At 43.3% G+C, this 17,718-nt stretch overlaps 1 protein-coding gene across 1 annotated transcript in view; it reads left to right on the top strand.

Annotated features, from left to right (window-relative positions):
- Positions 1–17,718, top strand: part of slc2a4rg (SLC2A4 regulator) — a 41,191-nt gene that overhangs the window by 18,222 nt on the left and 5,251 nt on the right. Inside the window, exons 3-7 of the mRNA XM_061698171.1 lie at positions 6,219–6,319; positions 7,806–8,050; positions 11,313–11,413; positions 13,994–14,267; positions 17,213–17,343. Coding sequence (XP_061554155.1) covers positions 6,219–6,319; positions 7,806–8,050; positions 11,313–11,413; positions 13,994–14,267; positions 17,213–17,343 — 852 coding nt within the window. The remainder of the gene's footprint in view (positions 1–6,218; positions 6,320–7,805; positions 8,051–11,312; positions 11,414–13,993; positions 14,268–17,212; positions 17,344–17,718) is intronic.

The raw sequence follows: 17,718 nt of genomic DNA, 5'->3' as shown, positions 1-17,718 counted from the left end.
GAGTATCTTATAATAAATTAAAACATTTCAATAAACGAATACAATTACTTACTTAAGTAAATAAATACAAATAAATTAATCTAAAATGTAAAATCAAACACAAGGCTCTACACATCATTGGTAGCACTGGTGCGATCAACTTTTTCAGTTGGTTGCACCCTTTTTTTGAGATAGGGGTACAGCATGACCATGCATGATGTAGTTTTACATAAATGGCCTACTGTATTTATTATTCCCTCTTGATTAAAAAAAAAAGAAAATGACACAGCTGTTCAACGATTATACAAAAATAATATGATTCTTGTCGCTGCGAAGATTTGTAGAAAAATTGCCTCACAGAAGAAAGATTTATGTCTAAACACATAGTTGTGAGAAAAGCAGCTCAAATGTCCCTTTTTTCCTCTCTGACTTATTGTTTGGACAGTTCATAATAGCCTCAATAGAAAAGTAAAAAAATATGCTGAGAAGTCATTTCTGTCAAGTCTGTTGAAATTTACTGGAGTAGTGAGCAGGTTAATGATCATTATTTTTAGGCCTGGTTATTCTGTAGAACATATAGCCTATGTATGCTGTTTAGACATTGAAGTAGCATGTTTTTACTAATATTCATTTTTTTTTAATTAGATCAATTTCTCATCATATATATATATATATATATATATATATATATATATATATATATATATATATATATAATTGTATGCATTAGTATTCCTATATTTGATATTAGAGTGCATTAGTTAACGCAACACGTTAAGTTTGGTACCCCACCCCACAAGCTAGCCGACTTCCATTGTTTAATTCTTTGTTTTACATGTCTTTTTTTTTTTTTTTTTTTTTTTAATTACCAGGGATGCACCGAGAATTTGGTCATCAAAGATTTATGGCCAAAAATAGTGCATTATCAGCTTTGTGCCAGAAGACCTTTGTCGCTGAAACAAAACAGCTGAAACTGGATGTTATGATGCAAGCAAAAACCGCGGCCAGGGCGCGCTTCTCTGAATGAAGCTCGACAGGGTCGCCTTTGACGAGGTCTCGCTGTTTCGTAGCTGCGACGGTCGCTCAAACTATACGGTATCATAATTAGGTCTGGGTGATACATGCTTTTGTCAGAAAAGAGTAATGGGCAATATTTAAGATAGCAAAAAAAACTGATTTGTTTTATATCGTTATATATATCGGTATTGACTTATATGAAAAAAATATTGTGAGGTTAGTACACATCCATATATGCAATTTTACTAATATTTGTCATGATACTTCCTTTCGCACTTTCAGTTTTCGGCCTTGGCTTCCGCAGTTTTCGGTTTCGCCCAAGAATTTTCATTTAAGTGCATCAGTGCTTTTTACAGTAAACTTTTACTGGAAGTGACAAATAAACAGCTTGAACCAAGATCGTTTTGCCTCTTATTTGGAAAAGTTGTTTGTTATCTGTCTTACCCTGCACTCAGCCAATCTTAAAAATGCCAGTACTGAAAAGACGTGGTATCATATCATTTTTGACGGCGAGGTATCGCGGTACTTTATTATTACCGGTACATAGTGCAACCCCAGCTGAGTTAGCATCTTCTCACAGAAATTCTGAGCATGTCTGACAACTTGGTGTGTAATCATGTAGTTCATCACAGAAAATTCAGATATGGGGACACACCACAGAGGAAATCATGCCTTTCTCGCAAGCAATTTTCTGTTAGTGCGCTTCAGCAAAGCCCTTCGTTGTTTGTGCTTTGCCTTAAGGCACAGATTGCATTTAAGGATCAAGAGCGAGAGAGCGAAAGAGAGGGCTTTTCATCCTTGGAGTGAATAGTCATTACACTCGACGGCCTTCAATAAAGAAACACAGGTCCTGCCTCCAACAGCTTCTCCCTCTCTAGGGGGCTTGCAGACCTGGAACTTACATAAGTGCCAGCGTGTGCGTGTGCGTGCGCGTGTGTGTGGACTGCACAACAATGAGGCACTCATAAATATGCACGAATGGCATTCATACGCCTCGACAATACCACCTGATGCTCACCGAGGGCGATACGAGAAAAAAAATATAAAAACAGGATCATTAGAAAGAAGAATAGGTCGGAGCACCCGTCATAAACTGGGTGGTGCGGATGGCTGAATGGAGGGAAGAGGTGGTCTACCTCAGTGCCTGTCATGACCATGGGCCCACTGAAAGAGCATGAAAGGGAGAGGCATACAGAGGACGCAGGAGATTACGTAATGCACTGAAGCAGTAAGATTCAAACTGAGAGACGTGCGCTATTAATAGAGGGTATGTAAGTGGTGGGGGGAGGGCAGCTGTCGGCCATCAACACCACCCTGCTTCAGTTGTCACTACATTACCTCATAATACCCGCCGGACTTTATGGTACCAGCCTGTGGTTTGTATTTGTCCTAAGTGATAAAAAGTCATGTTTTTTAAACATCCTTATGTGAGACTGCCTTAGATGTTGCCTTTCTGATATAAAGTGCACACAATCAAACAGCCAAACAAGCTCCTTTGAAAGTCTTTAAAAAAGGCTGAGGAAAGAGGAAAATCATTGAAAAGAACAACACTTGCAAACAGGGCTCTTGTGGTTTTGTAGTTCACGTCTCCATCAGCCTTCCTTCACACTCTACTTTGTTCCACCCCTCACACTGCTTGAATGGTGTTGATGACATACATACAATATTAAGAGAAACATTAATGACTGGAAACACCAAGATCTATTTGTGGTGTGCATATCACAGGTGCTGATGTGTGTTATATTTGTTTGTGTACAGCACCATGAAAACGATCCCTCTGTATACACGGCCTTGAAATGTGACGGATAAGCTGTAATATGCATGCCAGACCAAGAGTTGGCAGTGTAATTGTAATCAAACACCTGTGAATATCAACTTTTTTTCCCTGCTCAGGCGAGGAAAGCCTGGGAAGGAATAAGCCTACAAGGAGGATACATTAGTTGATAAGCCTGAACACAGATGATAAGTATTTTTGCCATGCATCCCTAATGAAGAAGGTTATAATTATGAGACCTGCTTGCCGGTGTTTCACATTTGGCCTAAATTCAAACTTAAGTGGGCTTAAACTCCAATACAATGAGCCATAAATCCGGCAGATTCCAGGGATTTCGACGAGGGTGGTAACATGAGCAGCAGAGGTGTGGTGTTAAATATAGAGCAAAGGGCAAAAGGGTCTTCTCTCTAACAACAGCAAAGGCCCTCACGATTGCCAGACGGCTGGAGGTGATGGGTGTGTGTGTGTGTGTGGGGGGGGGGGGGTTACTGAACACCAACACAGTCATAGCACCACTTATAGTATCTCCCTGGGGAGATCTAGTGTGTGCATCATGTCCACTGCCAAGTGCCTCAGAGCCACAGAGACTTATCAAAATGTAGGTAGGACTAAAATGATTCATCAAATAACTCGAGTAATTTGATTACAATAAACCACGCACCACTGGCGCAATGGCGGTGAGCTTGGATGAAAGAGTGTAAAAGATAGAGAATGGCCAAAGAAAATGCAATAATAGACTACATATTTTCTTAGCTAAGCACAAATGACTCTTCGACTGTAAATATGGTTTCAGATCTGGCAGATCAACATCACTGGCAATAACAGAAGCTATTGAAGAAATAACAAAGACTACTGATCTGGGAAAGCATGCCGTATTTATTACTATTAAGAAAGCCTTTGCTGTATTCATTAAAACAATTGGAAATGTATGGCATTAGAGGCATTGTGTTAGATTGGTTTGAAAGGTTTTTACAAAAGAGACCACAGTTTGTTTAGTTGGGTGATGTTTCTTCATCTTATTTGGATATTGTTCGTTATGTTCATCAAGGGTCAGTGTTGGGCCCTAAACAATTTATACTGTACATCAATGACATTTGTAAAGTGTTAGATGTAATGAAGCTTGTGTTTGCAGATGACACCAATGTTTTCTTTTCTGGAGAGTTTAAATGTTTAGTCAGTTCACTACAAAAAAGGGCAACAAGGATAATCCACAAAGTTGGCCATCTGCATCACACTCACTCACTCTTCATGCAGTCAAAAGTATTCAAATTTGTTATTGTGAAGTTCCAAATGGCACAGATCATTTACAAAGTTAAAACAATACTGTATGTTATCACAAAAAATGTTTTGAGATTGGGGGGGAATAAATAGAGGAAAAGAGGAACGTTTAACTTCAGAATTAACTGAATTTTCACACACAGAAAAAGATCTGTACTTCACTCTGTGGGGTGATACTATGGAACAGTTTAGGTGAATGAGTAAAACAGTGTACAAACATGCATCAATTTAAAGACTAAACATCAAAATAACATTGGCCAAATGACAAACATATGAAAAGTCATAATTATCAGCCAATCTTCGACACTGCATACACACACACACACACACACACACACACAGGTAGCATTATATTAAGGGGGGGGGGGCCTGTCTCATAAAACTGTTCTTGTAAAATTGCCAGCTTCTTCACCACAGCACAGTAAACTGCACGGCAGGTTAATTTGCAGCAAACGTAGGGTGGTATAGTGAATTTAATGTTGTCATGTCATCATGTGTTATACCTGGCATAAATGCTGCTTCCTTATATAAACACCCTTAGCTCTAAATATACTCGCAGACAGACGTCCAGTGCACACAAAGTGCAACTTTTTCGGATGCTAAATAAGGACATACCCTGGTGCAAAATAAAGCTTCTGCATCCTCTCATAATAAGATACAACCAGATTTGCCCTGGAATTCTTGAATAGGTCTGTGTGTTTTCCTCAACTCTGGTCCACTGAAATACGCACGCCAAAAGCATGCAGGGCTGTCAGTAGTATTGGTACACAACTTTTACACGCCAGCTGCAGTTCAAACGAGACTTTGAGAAGCAGCACAAGGCCTTGATATACATTTTGAAGGATGGCAAGTGCAGTGTGTTATACATTCCGGAGTCAATATGTCAACATGTTCTCCATGGTGTAAACAAGAATTCTAAAAAACAAAACAAAAAAACAGGCTGTATAAAAAGCTTGTCCTCGCTTCGCCCCATTTGGTACCGAGAACAAGGCCAACCACTGAAACAGGACACGACTAATCTTGTTATCTCTTTATCTCATGTCCAGACGGGGTTATTTCTGCCTCTGTAGTGAGAGAACGTGTACATGTGTGTGCACGTGCGTTACTCTCCCCTGGGATTCACTTATGGTATTATTAGTTCCTCTCCTTGTTCATACACGATCGTTCGGCCCTTGTGAAACGCATTCTCATCTACGGGGGGACTCATGATACTTTTAAAACTTTCAGAAACTTTAAAGGACACAGACAAGTCTCACCGGTCGTCGTGTGTTCGGTCATGTGCACGTTTGCTTGCTTGATTTACAGCCTGTGTGCTTGTGCTCGTGTTTGCGGAGTCCATAGTGAGGTTTTTGTATGTTTGCACAGAGACTCGTAGTGAATCTGGGCCAGGGCTTAGGGCTTGGCTGACAGAATGCCTCAAACCAGTTTACTCTGGTTGTGGAGCAGAGAAGTCCGGGGGCGGGATGTGGATCTCTTAAAGCTGCAGAACGTATGGAGATTCTGGCTTGTCGGTGTGCTTCTGTGTTGCGGTCGTTTAGGTTCAAATGTGAAATTTCTAAGATGCATAGATGTAGTGTAGTATGTAAACCACATGGTGACTGTATGGCCCTTTAAGAGTCTGTTTCTACAACTGACCTAATAAACACATCCCTGTGTGTGTACGTGAGTGAGCGTGCGTCTGTGTGTGTGCACGCGTGCGTGCATTTTTAGAGGAATTCTAGGCTCAGCCTTAAATTTATCTTCCCCCATATTTTGCTTTCAAGGACAACAGGAAGTGAGTTGAAAAGTGCAAAAAGAACTGGTTGTGTGTCCGTGTGTGTGTGTGTGTTTGACTACCAAAGCTCTGTAGTGGTGGACTGTGAGCATGCATAAAGTGCGTTTGAGTTTCAAGATTGTTGGGCTTGTCCAAGTGGACAGGGTAAATACAGTTTAAGTCGTGGGTTGACTGTTCAGCATGTAACTGAGCTGGAAGACAGGAGTGGGTGGGGGACTGTTTGTTTGGGACCAGCGTCTCTTTCTCTTGTAATTACATATCTCTTGTCTGTTCTGGGCCTGTTGTTTGCTTCCAGCTCTGTATTGGTCTCGGAGCCTCCTTACTCTATTAGACAGCCATATCAAGAAAGTTTAAAACGACACCTAAACCTGGTTTGCCTCCGTGTGTGTTTCGCAGGAAGCCCTCAGGTCACGCTGATAAGGAGGTGATGGCCGCTGCCGTCCTGACATCGCTGTCCACGTCCCCGCTGGTGTTGTGCCCGTCCTCCACGACAACAGGTAACGCCACGTCCTCCTCCGCTTTGGTGACACTGCATGCACCCGCAAGAAAATCTCCTATCATACTGAATACTGACTCACGCGCCATGCCAACTGTCCAGTCGCGACCTTATCACCATAATTCTCTTTTGCTGCGCTTGCCATCGCCATGACAACCCTGTCAGACGGTCAAAGTCCTGGCCGCTTTTTTTCTCTCTCTTTTTTTTAATGCGTTTGAGCTCAACTTAACCAAGGCTCTTTGCTCCCAATGAGTCAAGATGGAGGCGTACACATGCTCTGTGGCACCCCGACTGACGAGATGATACCCAGTGGGACAAAGACGTTTTATTTAATACGTCGTGTTTGAAATTGCAATTCACCGTTGGCAGAGTATGCTTTAGGTTTGGACGGACGGCCCTTAGCTTGACACACAAAACCGCAGCAGTGTTTCACCGCTGCGTGGAAGTTTGCATGGCGTTCCAGTATAATTGAAATGTTCTCATTAATTTCATCCTTTTAGTAGTTCTGAGGCATATTACAATATGCAACACTGGGGTATATATACACTGTTCCAAATATAGTTCATGAAACACAGTGGTGCCTCGAGATACGAGTTTAATTTATTTCGTTACCGCACATACTTAAAAAGACTTGTATTGCAAATCAGCTTTCCCCATTGAAATGAATAGAAATGCCATGAATCTGTACCAGCCTCCCCATTCATTCATTCCTCCTCCATTCTGCTCATCCTCACTAGGGTCGCGGGCGTGCTGGAGCCTATTCCAGCTGTCTTCGGGCGAGAGGCGGGGTTGCCAGCCAATCGCAGGGCACATACTAACAAACAACCATTCGCACTCAGATTCACACCTACGGCAATTTAGAGTTGTCAATTAACCTAGCTTGCATGTTTTTGGGATGTGGGAGGAAACCGGAGTACCTGGAGAAAACCCACGCAGGCACGGGGAGAACACGCAAACTCCACACAGGCGGGGCTGGGGATTGAATCCCGGTCCTCTGAACTGTGAGGCAGACGCTCTAACCAGTCGTCCACCGTGCCGCCAGTATAATACAGACATACATATATACTTTACATCAAGACAGTCTCAGCTCCTCAGTAACTCACAATAATATTAGTTGTTCTTTGTAGAATACCTGTGAGTTAGGACTGCGCAATTAATTGAATTTTAATCGTGATCATGTACACTACACATCTAACAGTGTCTGAGAAATCACTTACACTGGCCCAACACTGCGTGTGTCTGCAATAAATGTCCGTCTGAAACATGGGTTCCGGCGGCGCATTGTTCCGGGCGTTTGTTTTGCCTCAACCTATTTTGGAAGTCGACTTTGCCGAGTTATTTGATGACAGATATTCCTAATAACGCGTCCGCAATCCGCCCATAACAAGTCCGCGACCCACCAGTTGAGAATCACTACTCTGAAATGATCATTTCAGCTAAATCCGCGCATGTGCAATGTTAGCTCAACCCAGTGTGTATCCTGTCAGCTGCAGTTCCAGAGCCAGCAATTAGGGCTTGGAAGGAGGCGTTGTCAGCCAGCTACAGCAGCTCCACCAGCGGCAACTGGAGCTGGGATGCCAGTGACCAATCGGTGCCCTCCACGCCATCCCCACCTCTGTCCAACGACGCCAACAAGAACTTCCTGCTCTCGTCCCAGGGAGACGACGTCAGCGAGGACGTCGCAGAGAGCACGCATTTCATGTTTGAGGACCCCATACCTCGGAAACGAAAGGTGGGGCACTGTGTATGCGGCGTTCATGTCCTGCTAATTTTGGTAAAAACTTTTGTTTGAATTCTGACCACCCAGATTATTGAGTAACGAGGACATTGTGCCGCTTAAAAAAATAAACCCCTCAAAAAAGTGAACATCATGTAGTTTTGGAACATGCTGTATATGGGAGATGGCTTCTGCCCTTTCACTTCTCCTTTTCTAACCTTTTTAAGTGGAATAATTAATTAATTCTTTACTTTGACAGCCGTCCTTTTCGCAGTGAGCTGCTGTGCTTGAGTGTGAACGAGAGAAAAGACAGATGTGGCGTGCAAGCAGACGTTACAGAAGGTTTATGCGATGCATATAAATGAGGATTGTCAGGATGTCGAGGCGTATAAGGGTTGAAGCACAAAGTAACAGCATGTGGCAAAATGAAACTCAATATTTCCTCTGGCGACGTATTGTCGGAGGAGTGTGCATATACAGTACGCTGCGCAATCTGTGGGAGTAAACTACTCACCCTCATTGGAGCGGGGAAGCAGTAAAAGTGTGTTGTGATGCACAAACTATTGAATAAATGTTTCACGGGAAATGTTTTATCAAAGCATGTAGGTTACAAAGAAAGGTGATGACAAGTATTTCAACGTCAGCCCTGGAAGTGTAACTCTTGCTTTGATTCCTTTCTTGGCAGAGAGTTAAGGAGCTTGTTAAACGTGGCTGTGGCCGACCTTAGCGTAACCATGTTAATGCAAGACAAACCCTCTAGGAATTAGGTGATTTGTGTTTATTGGACTTAAGAGCCTTGCTGCCGCGTTTTTATGAGTACCTTTTAAACGCACCATTGGAAACACTGGAGCACCAGTGAGTAACAGATTAGAGCAGTGTAGGAGTTAACTGTTGACACACAAACTGGCCTCGCCCCCTCCTCACCCTCTCATCGCGGACACCTCTTTCTCCAGGGGCTGTTGAAAGGCACCGAGAGTACACACCCACCGTCTTTCATTAGCGCCAGCGCAGGTCTGTGCCTGCTCACGGGACAGCTGCCAAGACCCCCACTCGCAAATGAGGAAATTAATAGAAAACCAAACGTTCTCCTCTTCTCATGTTCACACAACTAGCCCCTGAGTTTTATGGAGCCCTTTATCTAAATGGGAACTTATCTACCTTATGGACATAAGTATTGGGACACACCTCTTACTCAATGCGTTAATCAATATGGGGTTGCAATATACTCCCAGTGTCACAGTGCACAGAGCAAGGTCCAAAATGGCGCTTCTGTTATTTCGAGTGTTAATATGCACCCCCAACCCCCCGAAAAAAAAACATCTTCAAAAGTTGATAACACATAGGGATAAGGAAAAGGGACATTTGTTTAGACATATACTGGTACCTAGGGGTTGTGGAAAAGCTTGACTTCCATTCCAATGTGATATGTAATGTCTAATGTTACACATGTGTGTGTGTGTATATATATATATATATATATATATATATATATATATATATCCATCCATCCATTTCCTGTACCGCTCATCCTCACTAGGGTACCGGGTGTGCCCAGCTGTCTTTGGGCGAGAGGCAGGGTACACCCTGAACTGGTCGCCAGCCAATCGCAGGGGACATATAAACAAACAACCATTCGCCCTCACATTCGGTAATTTAGAGTCTTCAATCAACCTCGTCAGAACTGTGAGACAGATGTGCTAACCAGTCGTTCACCGTGCCATGTGTATATATATATATGTATATATATATATATATATCTATATATATATATATATATATATATATATATATCCTGCCCGATGATAGCTGGGATAGGCTCCAGCACGACCGCGTCCCTAGTGAGGAGAAGCGGCTCAGAAAATGGATGAATGGATATATATATACACACACACACATATATATATATATATATATATATATATATATATATATATATTAATTACAGTAAATTTGGTCACCTGAGAATCATGACGGTTTCGTGGGGGCCGCCATATTGATATCTGTTGCTACCGTGTCCATTGATCGGCATCGGGTTTAGCCTATTAACCAGATTGCTGATTTATTTCTTGTACGGCCGCTTCACACAGCATATCTCCCAAGTTAAAAAATTTCTATCGAGGACAAGGGCAAGTTACTCCGCTGCTTTTCAGAAGAAAGTGATCACGGCAGTTGGACATAAACAAAGCTAATGTGCGATTCAGCAAAATATCGTTGTGCTTTTATTTTTAAGTTGGACCTCTCAGCGCGTTGGCGGCGAGGTAGCATGGCGCGGTAAGACACTGTTAACAATCGTTGTAGCGGCTGCCGTGACTTCAACTTATCAACTGCAATGTAAAAACGCCAGAAGTAAATAGAGAGGGAAATCACAACTGTCGAGTTCTTTGCTGCTTGTGACCGTGCACGACTGACCAACGGTCAAGCAGAACAATGGAGACGTACTGTCCTTGGCAAATTACTATATTGACAGTGGGGATTTTCAAATGAAAAGTGAGTGCTTACAGCCTAATGTTATTGCCTTCTATGAATAAACTTGTATTTGCTTCCATTAAGTTGCAATTCGTGATTGCACTTTGTAATAGCATATTTATTCAGTTAGTCCTAGCTAAAGTTGATTTTTAAAAAAAATTATTATCTATCATTTGTTCTTATTTAAAGATTCATTTTGAACTGAAAACGTAGTTTTTTTAAGAAGTAGTGTAATAAAAATAATTTTTCCCCCCCCCTAACCTGAGGAATAATCGTGATTACAATATTGATCAAAATGATCGTGATTATTATTTTGGCCATTATTGTGCAGCCCTACTCTATCCTAAAAATATTCAATAACTGCTGGCATAAATCAAATGCATTTGTCCATATAATGGACACCGGCACCTGCACTTTATAATTTTTTTTTTTTTTTTTAAAGACAGATTGGATAGTCAGCAAAGTGAATTTATTCTTCTCATTTTTCAGGATATGAAAGAGGATAACAGACTGCATTTATCTGATCTTTTCATTTAAAAGGTCTGTTTCAGCAGCTGGCTGTTCTAATAGTCTTAAGTGGCGGACCCCCGTAGGGTAGCATTCAATACGCTTCAAAGTCCTTTCTGCTGAGGCTGCCAGTTAGAGAATCTGGCAGCGTCATGGATCATATCCTCTCATTGAAATCTCATCAGCGGCCTGCTAATGAGCCAACGCAAAGATTGCTGATGACGTAAATGAACAGTGTTAAAGGGAACCGTGCTGTTTTCATGCTGCATTTAGGTGGCGTTCTGACTTTGCGTGTCTCTTTCAGAACTCCATGAAGGTGATGTTCAAGTGCTTGTGGAAGAACTGTGAAAAAGTCCTCAGCACTTCCTCAGGAATTCAGCGACACATCCGCACCGTCCACCTGGGGTGAGTTGGTCCTCTGAGTTCAGCCTCTCAACAGTAACAGCACAGCACACCCGCGACAAAACGGATGGATGGATGGTTAACACTACTACTACTAATAATAATAATTCATCAGTTTTATATAGCGCTTTTCATAAAACTGCGACCCTTTTCAAGCAGATAAAACAACAAAAACAGACAAAAATAGACAGGTAAAATGGTCGATTTTTTTTTTATTATTGTGATTAGTCAGAGGCCTGAATGTGGGGTGGGTGTGGAAGGAGTTCCAAAGGCTGCGGGCGGCAATGGCGAAGGCCCTGTCCCCCAAGATATGCTGCTTGTGCTGGTCTGGTCCTTATCGTAGAAAATAGGCCAAAAATGTTGGTCATTGTTTTCCAAAGTAACAGCTGATGTTGGAGGGAAATTGAGGACTACAGAAATCTGAGAAATAATTACTGTTAAGAGGCTGAAATCTTTTGGCAATTATAAGTTAAAGGGTCTCTACGGTCAATGTCTCGAAACGATTAATCGATTATCAAAATGGTTGTCAATTAATCTGATGATTACTTGTCGCACCTTTACTATATATACTACTATACAGTGGGGGAGGTAGTTATGTGATCCCCTGCTGATTGTGTAAGTTGACTCACAAAAGAATTGTCTAATATTTATGCTTATTTATGGATTATGGTAATAGATAGAATGTCAGTCAAAAATGCATAAAAAACAAAACAGTGTATTTTATTGAGTGAAATACAGTAAGTATTTGATCCCGAGCAACACAGGAGTTTGTTCTTGGTGGAGAAACCCTCGTTGGCAAGCACAGCGACAAGACGTTTCTTGAAGTTGTTCATCAGGCATTTTGGCCAACTCCTCTTGACTGAAACTTTCTAAATTCTTCAAATTTCTTGGCTGCCACTCAAGAAACTCAAAGCTTTAGCTTCCTACAGGTTGCAGGTTTTCTATTGGGTTGAGGTCTGGAGACGGACTACTAGGCTACTCCATGACCGTAATATAGTACCACTGTCAGAAATAATAGCTTTGATTTATATCGCGCCTTAGCGAAGATGCAGCAATTTACCATTTACTTATCATCACATCACATGTGAAACAACGGGAACCCACAAATAATGATATGTATTGTGTAAAATTGATCATTTTGGTGTGGCGTCCTGATGAATATCCTGCTTGCTTACAGCCTTCTACTGCCACTTGCTGGCAGGAAGTGGTCACAACTTGGCAGCTGCAACATGTATAGCAATTCAGTAGGGCTATCACGATCGAATCTTTTTAGAATCGATTATCCTATAGATATTTCGTGGAGTATCCTAGTAATCGCCCCCCCCCCAATACAAAATTTTGTATTTTTTTACTACTAACATGCATTTTATTCTTATTTATGAGGGCTGGACTTCTATCTTTAAACTGCATATGTTGGTACTAAGTGTATGGTATAAATTCTGTACACAATTTGAGACAACAAACTCAGCCTTTGCTGAACGGTTAGCATACACAATTAGCATTAGCGTGTGAGCGATGACCATTTTAGAGAAAAAACAAAACAAAACAGTAACTACCATTCAGCTCATTCATACACTTCTAAAACTGTCATAAGAATCACTTACAGACGCTCCTCTGTCGTTTTTGCTTATGTTTTTCACATGTCCAACAGTGCGTCCGTCTGCAACAAATGTCCGTGCGGTAAACATGGACAGTGGCCAAATGGTTCCGGGCAGTGGAAATATCCATCCATCCATTTTCTGAGCCGCTTATCCTCACAAGGGTCGCGGGTGTGCTGGAGCCTATCCCAGCTATCATCGGGCAGGAGGCGGGGTACACCCTGAACTGGTTGCCAGCCAATCGCAGGGCACACATAAACAAACAACCATTTGGACTCACATTCACACCTAGGGGCAATTTAGAGACTTCAATTAACCTACCACGCATGTTTTTGGGATGTGGGAGGAAAGCGGAGTGCCCGGAGAAAACCCACGCAGGCACGGGGAGAACATGCAAACTCTACACAGGCGGGGCCGGGGATTGAACCCCGGTCCTCTGAACTGTGAGGCAGACGCTCTAACCAGTCGATTCACCGTGCCGCCCAGTGGAAATATGATTTTATTAAAAAAAAAGATTGCCTCAAGGAAGACATTTTGCGCCAACCAATTTTTGTGGACGACTTAACCAAGTTAGCCGATGTTTTTTTTTTTTTAACACAGCCCTACGATTCAGAGCACAAATATCAAATTTTACCTTTAAAAAGATAATAATGCTCGTTTTTTACTCCTGTATTAATTGGGCACTATTTTATTGTGTAGAATTGGGTTAAGATTAGGCTAAAAGTTATGTTTAAAAGATAAGGCTCTACCTAAAAAGGTAGAGTATGCACAGGCACTGAAATATCTTAGACAAGACAAGAAACCGTCACATCTATTTAGATATATAGTTATATTTTTGTTGTTAAAAATGATTATTTTGCAAAAATAAAAGTTTTTAAAAAGTTATTCTTTTTTTAAATTTTGTTATTATTATTATTATTTTTTGGTCTGTTTTCTAAATAGTGTCTTGACTATTCCTAATGAGTCGTACGTGGCCTCCTTTCAGGCGTAATAGTGATTCAGACTACAGTGATGGAGAGGAGGACTTCTACTACTCGGAGATCGAGGTCAACATGGACAGCCTGACGGAGGGCTTGTCCAGCCTCACGCCCACCTCGCCCACCACGGCCGGCCCCCCGCCCATCTTCCCGCCGCCGCTCGCTGACGTCCCTCACTCGGAGCACATCAACATGAATGGGGCGCTGAGCCACGCCCCGACACTGCTCAGCCAATCTGCACCCTCCACGCTCTGCCACATCCGCACTGACCATGCCTACCAGGTAAGTCGCGCTGCCAAATGGAAAGTGGACACGCATGTTCACACACACTCAAACCCACAGAAAGAATCCTATCGAATTTTGCAAACGTTTTGCACTGAGCTGAGGCGGTTTTGGAGATCAGCGTGGGGGAAAAAAAGGTCTTAGGTCAACTATAGCTCAACGGCGTGGGAGGCTTTACCCGAGTTATGAAGTGAAGAAAGTTTCCTGTAAATATCAACCAAAGTTCACACAGAGAATGAACTCCAAGTCTGTATTTTTTTATTTTATTTTATTTTTTAGACTCATTTTATTCCCTCAAGGGTAAAATAAACTTACACTCTGCTGTATGTTTTGTGTTGCACAACACACAGAAAAAGGCGGCACGGTGGCTGAGGAGCTGAGACTGTCTTGATGTAAAGTATATATGTATGTCTGTATTATACTGGCGGCACGGTGGACGACTGGTTAGAGCGTCAGCCTCACAGTTCTGAGGACCCGGGTTCAATCCCCGGCCCCGCCTGTGTGGAGTTTGCATGTTCTCCCCGTGCCTGCGTGGGTTTTCTCCAGGCACTCCGGTTTCCTCCCACATCCCAAAAACATGCATGAATTGGAGACTCTAAATTGCCCGTAGGCATGACTGTGAGTGCGAATGGTTTTTTTGTTCCCTGCGATTGGCTGGCAACCAGTTCAGGATGTACCCCGCCTCCTGCCCGATGACAGCTGGGATAGGCTCCAGCACCCCCGCGACCCTAGTGAGGAGAAGCGGCTCAGAAAATGGATGGATGGATGGATGGAACACACAGAAAAAAGAGAGAGAGAACAGGAGTGCCAGACTCATTTTAATTCAGGCCACATTCACCCCAATTTGATATCAAGTGGGCCAACTATTTCAAAATGTTACCATTCTTTTGGTGCAAATAATTACAAGTACGTTCGTAAAATAGTCACATTTACAGGATTGATTATTATCTTGAAAATATTTGAAAAATTTGAAATAAAAATGAACGCAATATCAACACGATCATAAATCAGTTGTTCCTTTACAGATCACAGTGGATCTTTATATCGCTGGTGTCGGGTGGAAACTAAATTATCACTTTTCGGGGAACCCCAAAAAACTGCATGTTTGTTGAGCCATTAACATTGCATTGTTAGAAACGGCAAGCCATTTTCAACACTTGATATTGGTCAATAATTTAAAAAAAACATTTTTTTTTAAAAAGAAACACGTGGGGACTGACCAGTAATGTCGACTTCCCGATGGACCCTCCTCTCCAGCACCCTTGAATAGACCTTACCAGGGAGGCTGAGGAGTGTGATCCCCCTGTCGTTGGAACACACCCACCGGTCCCCCTTCTTAAAAAGAGAGACAACCACCCCAGTCTGCCAATCCAGAGGCACTGTCCCCGATGTCCACGCGATGTTGCAGAGGCGTGTCAACCAGGACAGCCCCACAACATCCAGAGCCTTTAGGAACTCTGGGCGAACCTCATCCACCCCCGGGGCCTTGCCACTGAGGAGCTTTTTAACCACCTCGGTGACCTCAACCCCAGAGATAGGAGAGCCCGCCTCAGATACCCCAGTCTCTGCTTCCTCATGGGAAGGCCTGTCGGTGGAATTGAGAAGGTCTTCAAAGTATTCTCACCACCGGCTCACAAAGTCCCGGGTCGAGGTCAGCAGCGCCCCATCCCCACGATACACAGTGTTGATGGTGCACTGCTTCGCACTCCTGATACACCGGTTGGTGGACCAGAATTTCCTTGAAGCCGTCCGGAAGTCTTTCTCCATGGCCTCACCAAACTCCTCCCACCGACCACCAAAGCCGCATTCCGCTTGGCCAGCCGGTACCCATCAGCTGCCTCAGGAGTCCCACAGGCCAAAACGGCCCGATAGGACTCCTTCTTCAGCTTGACGGCATCCCTCACCATTGGAGTTGAAACAGGGGATTCTGCCAGACGTTCCAGCAGACCCTCACAATACGTTTGGGCCTGCCATGTTGGACCGGCATCTTCCCTCACCATCGGAGCCAACTCACCACCAGGTGGTGATCAGTTGACAGCTCCGCCCCTCTCTTCACACGAGTGTCCAAGACATGCGGCCGCAAGTCCGATGACACGACCATAAAGTCGATAATCGAACTGCGACCTATGGTGTCCTTGTGCCAAGTGCACGTGTGGACACGCTTATGCTTGAACATGGTGTTCGTTATGGACAATCCGTGATGAGCACAGAAGTCCAATAACAGAACACCGCTCAGTTCTGATCGGGGGGGGGGCCGTTCCTCCCAATCACACCCTTCCAGGTCTCACTGTCATTGCCCACGTGAGCATTGAAGTCCCCCAGCAGAACGATGGAGTCCCCAGCGGGAACGCTCTCCAGCACCCCCTCCAAGGACTCCAAAAAGGGTGAGTACTCTGAACTCCTGTTTGGTGCATAGGCACAAACAACAGTCAGGACCCGTCCCCCCCACCCGAAGGTGGAGGGAGGCTACCCTCTCGTCCACCGGGGTGAACCCCAACGTACAGGCGCCGTCTCTCTCCCTGACAGAGACGTGACATTCCACGTCCCTAGAGCCAGCTTCTGTAGCCGGGGATCTGATCGCCAAGGTTCCCTGCCTTCGGCCACCGCCCAGCTCGCATTACACCCGACCCCTATGGCCCCTCCCACAGGTGGTGAGCCGATGGGAAAGGGGACCCCACGTTACCCTTTCGTGCAATGCCCGGCCGGGCCCCATGGTTGTAAGCCCAGTCACCAGGCGCTCGCCTTCGTCCCCCACCTCCAGGACTGGCTCCAGAGGGGGGCCATCATTAGAACCATGCAATGTAAATCCACCCTTAGTTATTGTAGTTGTCTATTTTTATCTTTCTGTCTTGTTAGAGTTTCAAACTCAGTGTAATGTAGTTTGTTCTGAAGTTGCCAGTAACCATATGGAATCAAGTTGTGTTTATGTCTTCTTGCATGCGCAGGGGCCCGGTGTGACTCAGGTGCGCACAGTGAGCATCGGGGAAAAGCGGCAGCCGGCATCCAACACAAATGGCACCGTTAACAAAAACCACGCTTTAATAATGCCTGCGCCTAAATCAGCGCCAGGAAACAGGTACGCAGCAAAGTGCTCTTCCTGCCATTGTATTTAAAACAATTGATAGACAAATGTATTGGGAGACTTGGGCGTTGTTCCTACAGAAGAGAGCAAGACTATTTGTCCTGCAAGGAGAACTTCTTTATACTTAACTCTATTTTTATTTGCATGTTTTTGCACATGTATGCGCGTGCACACACACAAAACAAGTCAAAATGTGTATTTAAAATATGTGGGGAAAAATTTTATTTTAAAGGATAAAATAATAATTTTAAAATACATTTTATTTTAAGTAAAATTGTTCATTGTAATCATAAAACAATAATTCATGCTCACTTCAACATCTTATTACTAACAATAAATCAGTGAACAATTTATACACAATAATTATAT

The sequence above is a fragment of the Phycodurus eques genome, chromosome 1 (assembly GCF_024500275.1).
Source record: "Phycodurus eques isolate BA_2022a chromosome 1, UOR_Pequ_1.1, whole genome shotgun sequence".
NCBI classification, from domain to species: domain Eukaryota; kingdom Metazoa; phylum Chordata; class Actinopteri; order Syngnathiformes; family Syngnathidae; genus Phycodurus; species Phycodurus eques.
Note: the sequence above shows the minus strand (reverse complement) of the source record. Positions and strands in the feature narration are given on the sequence as shown.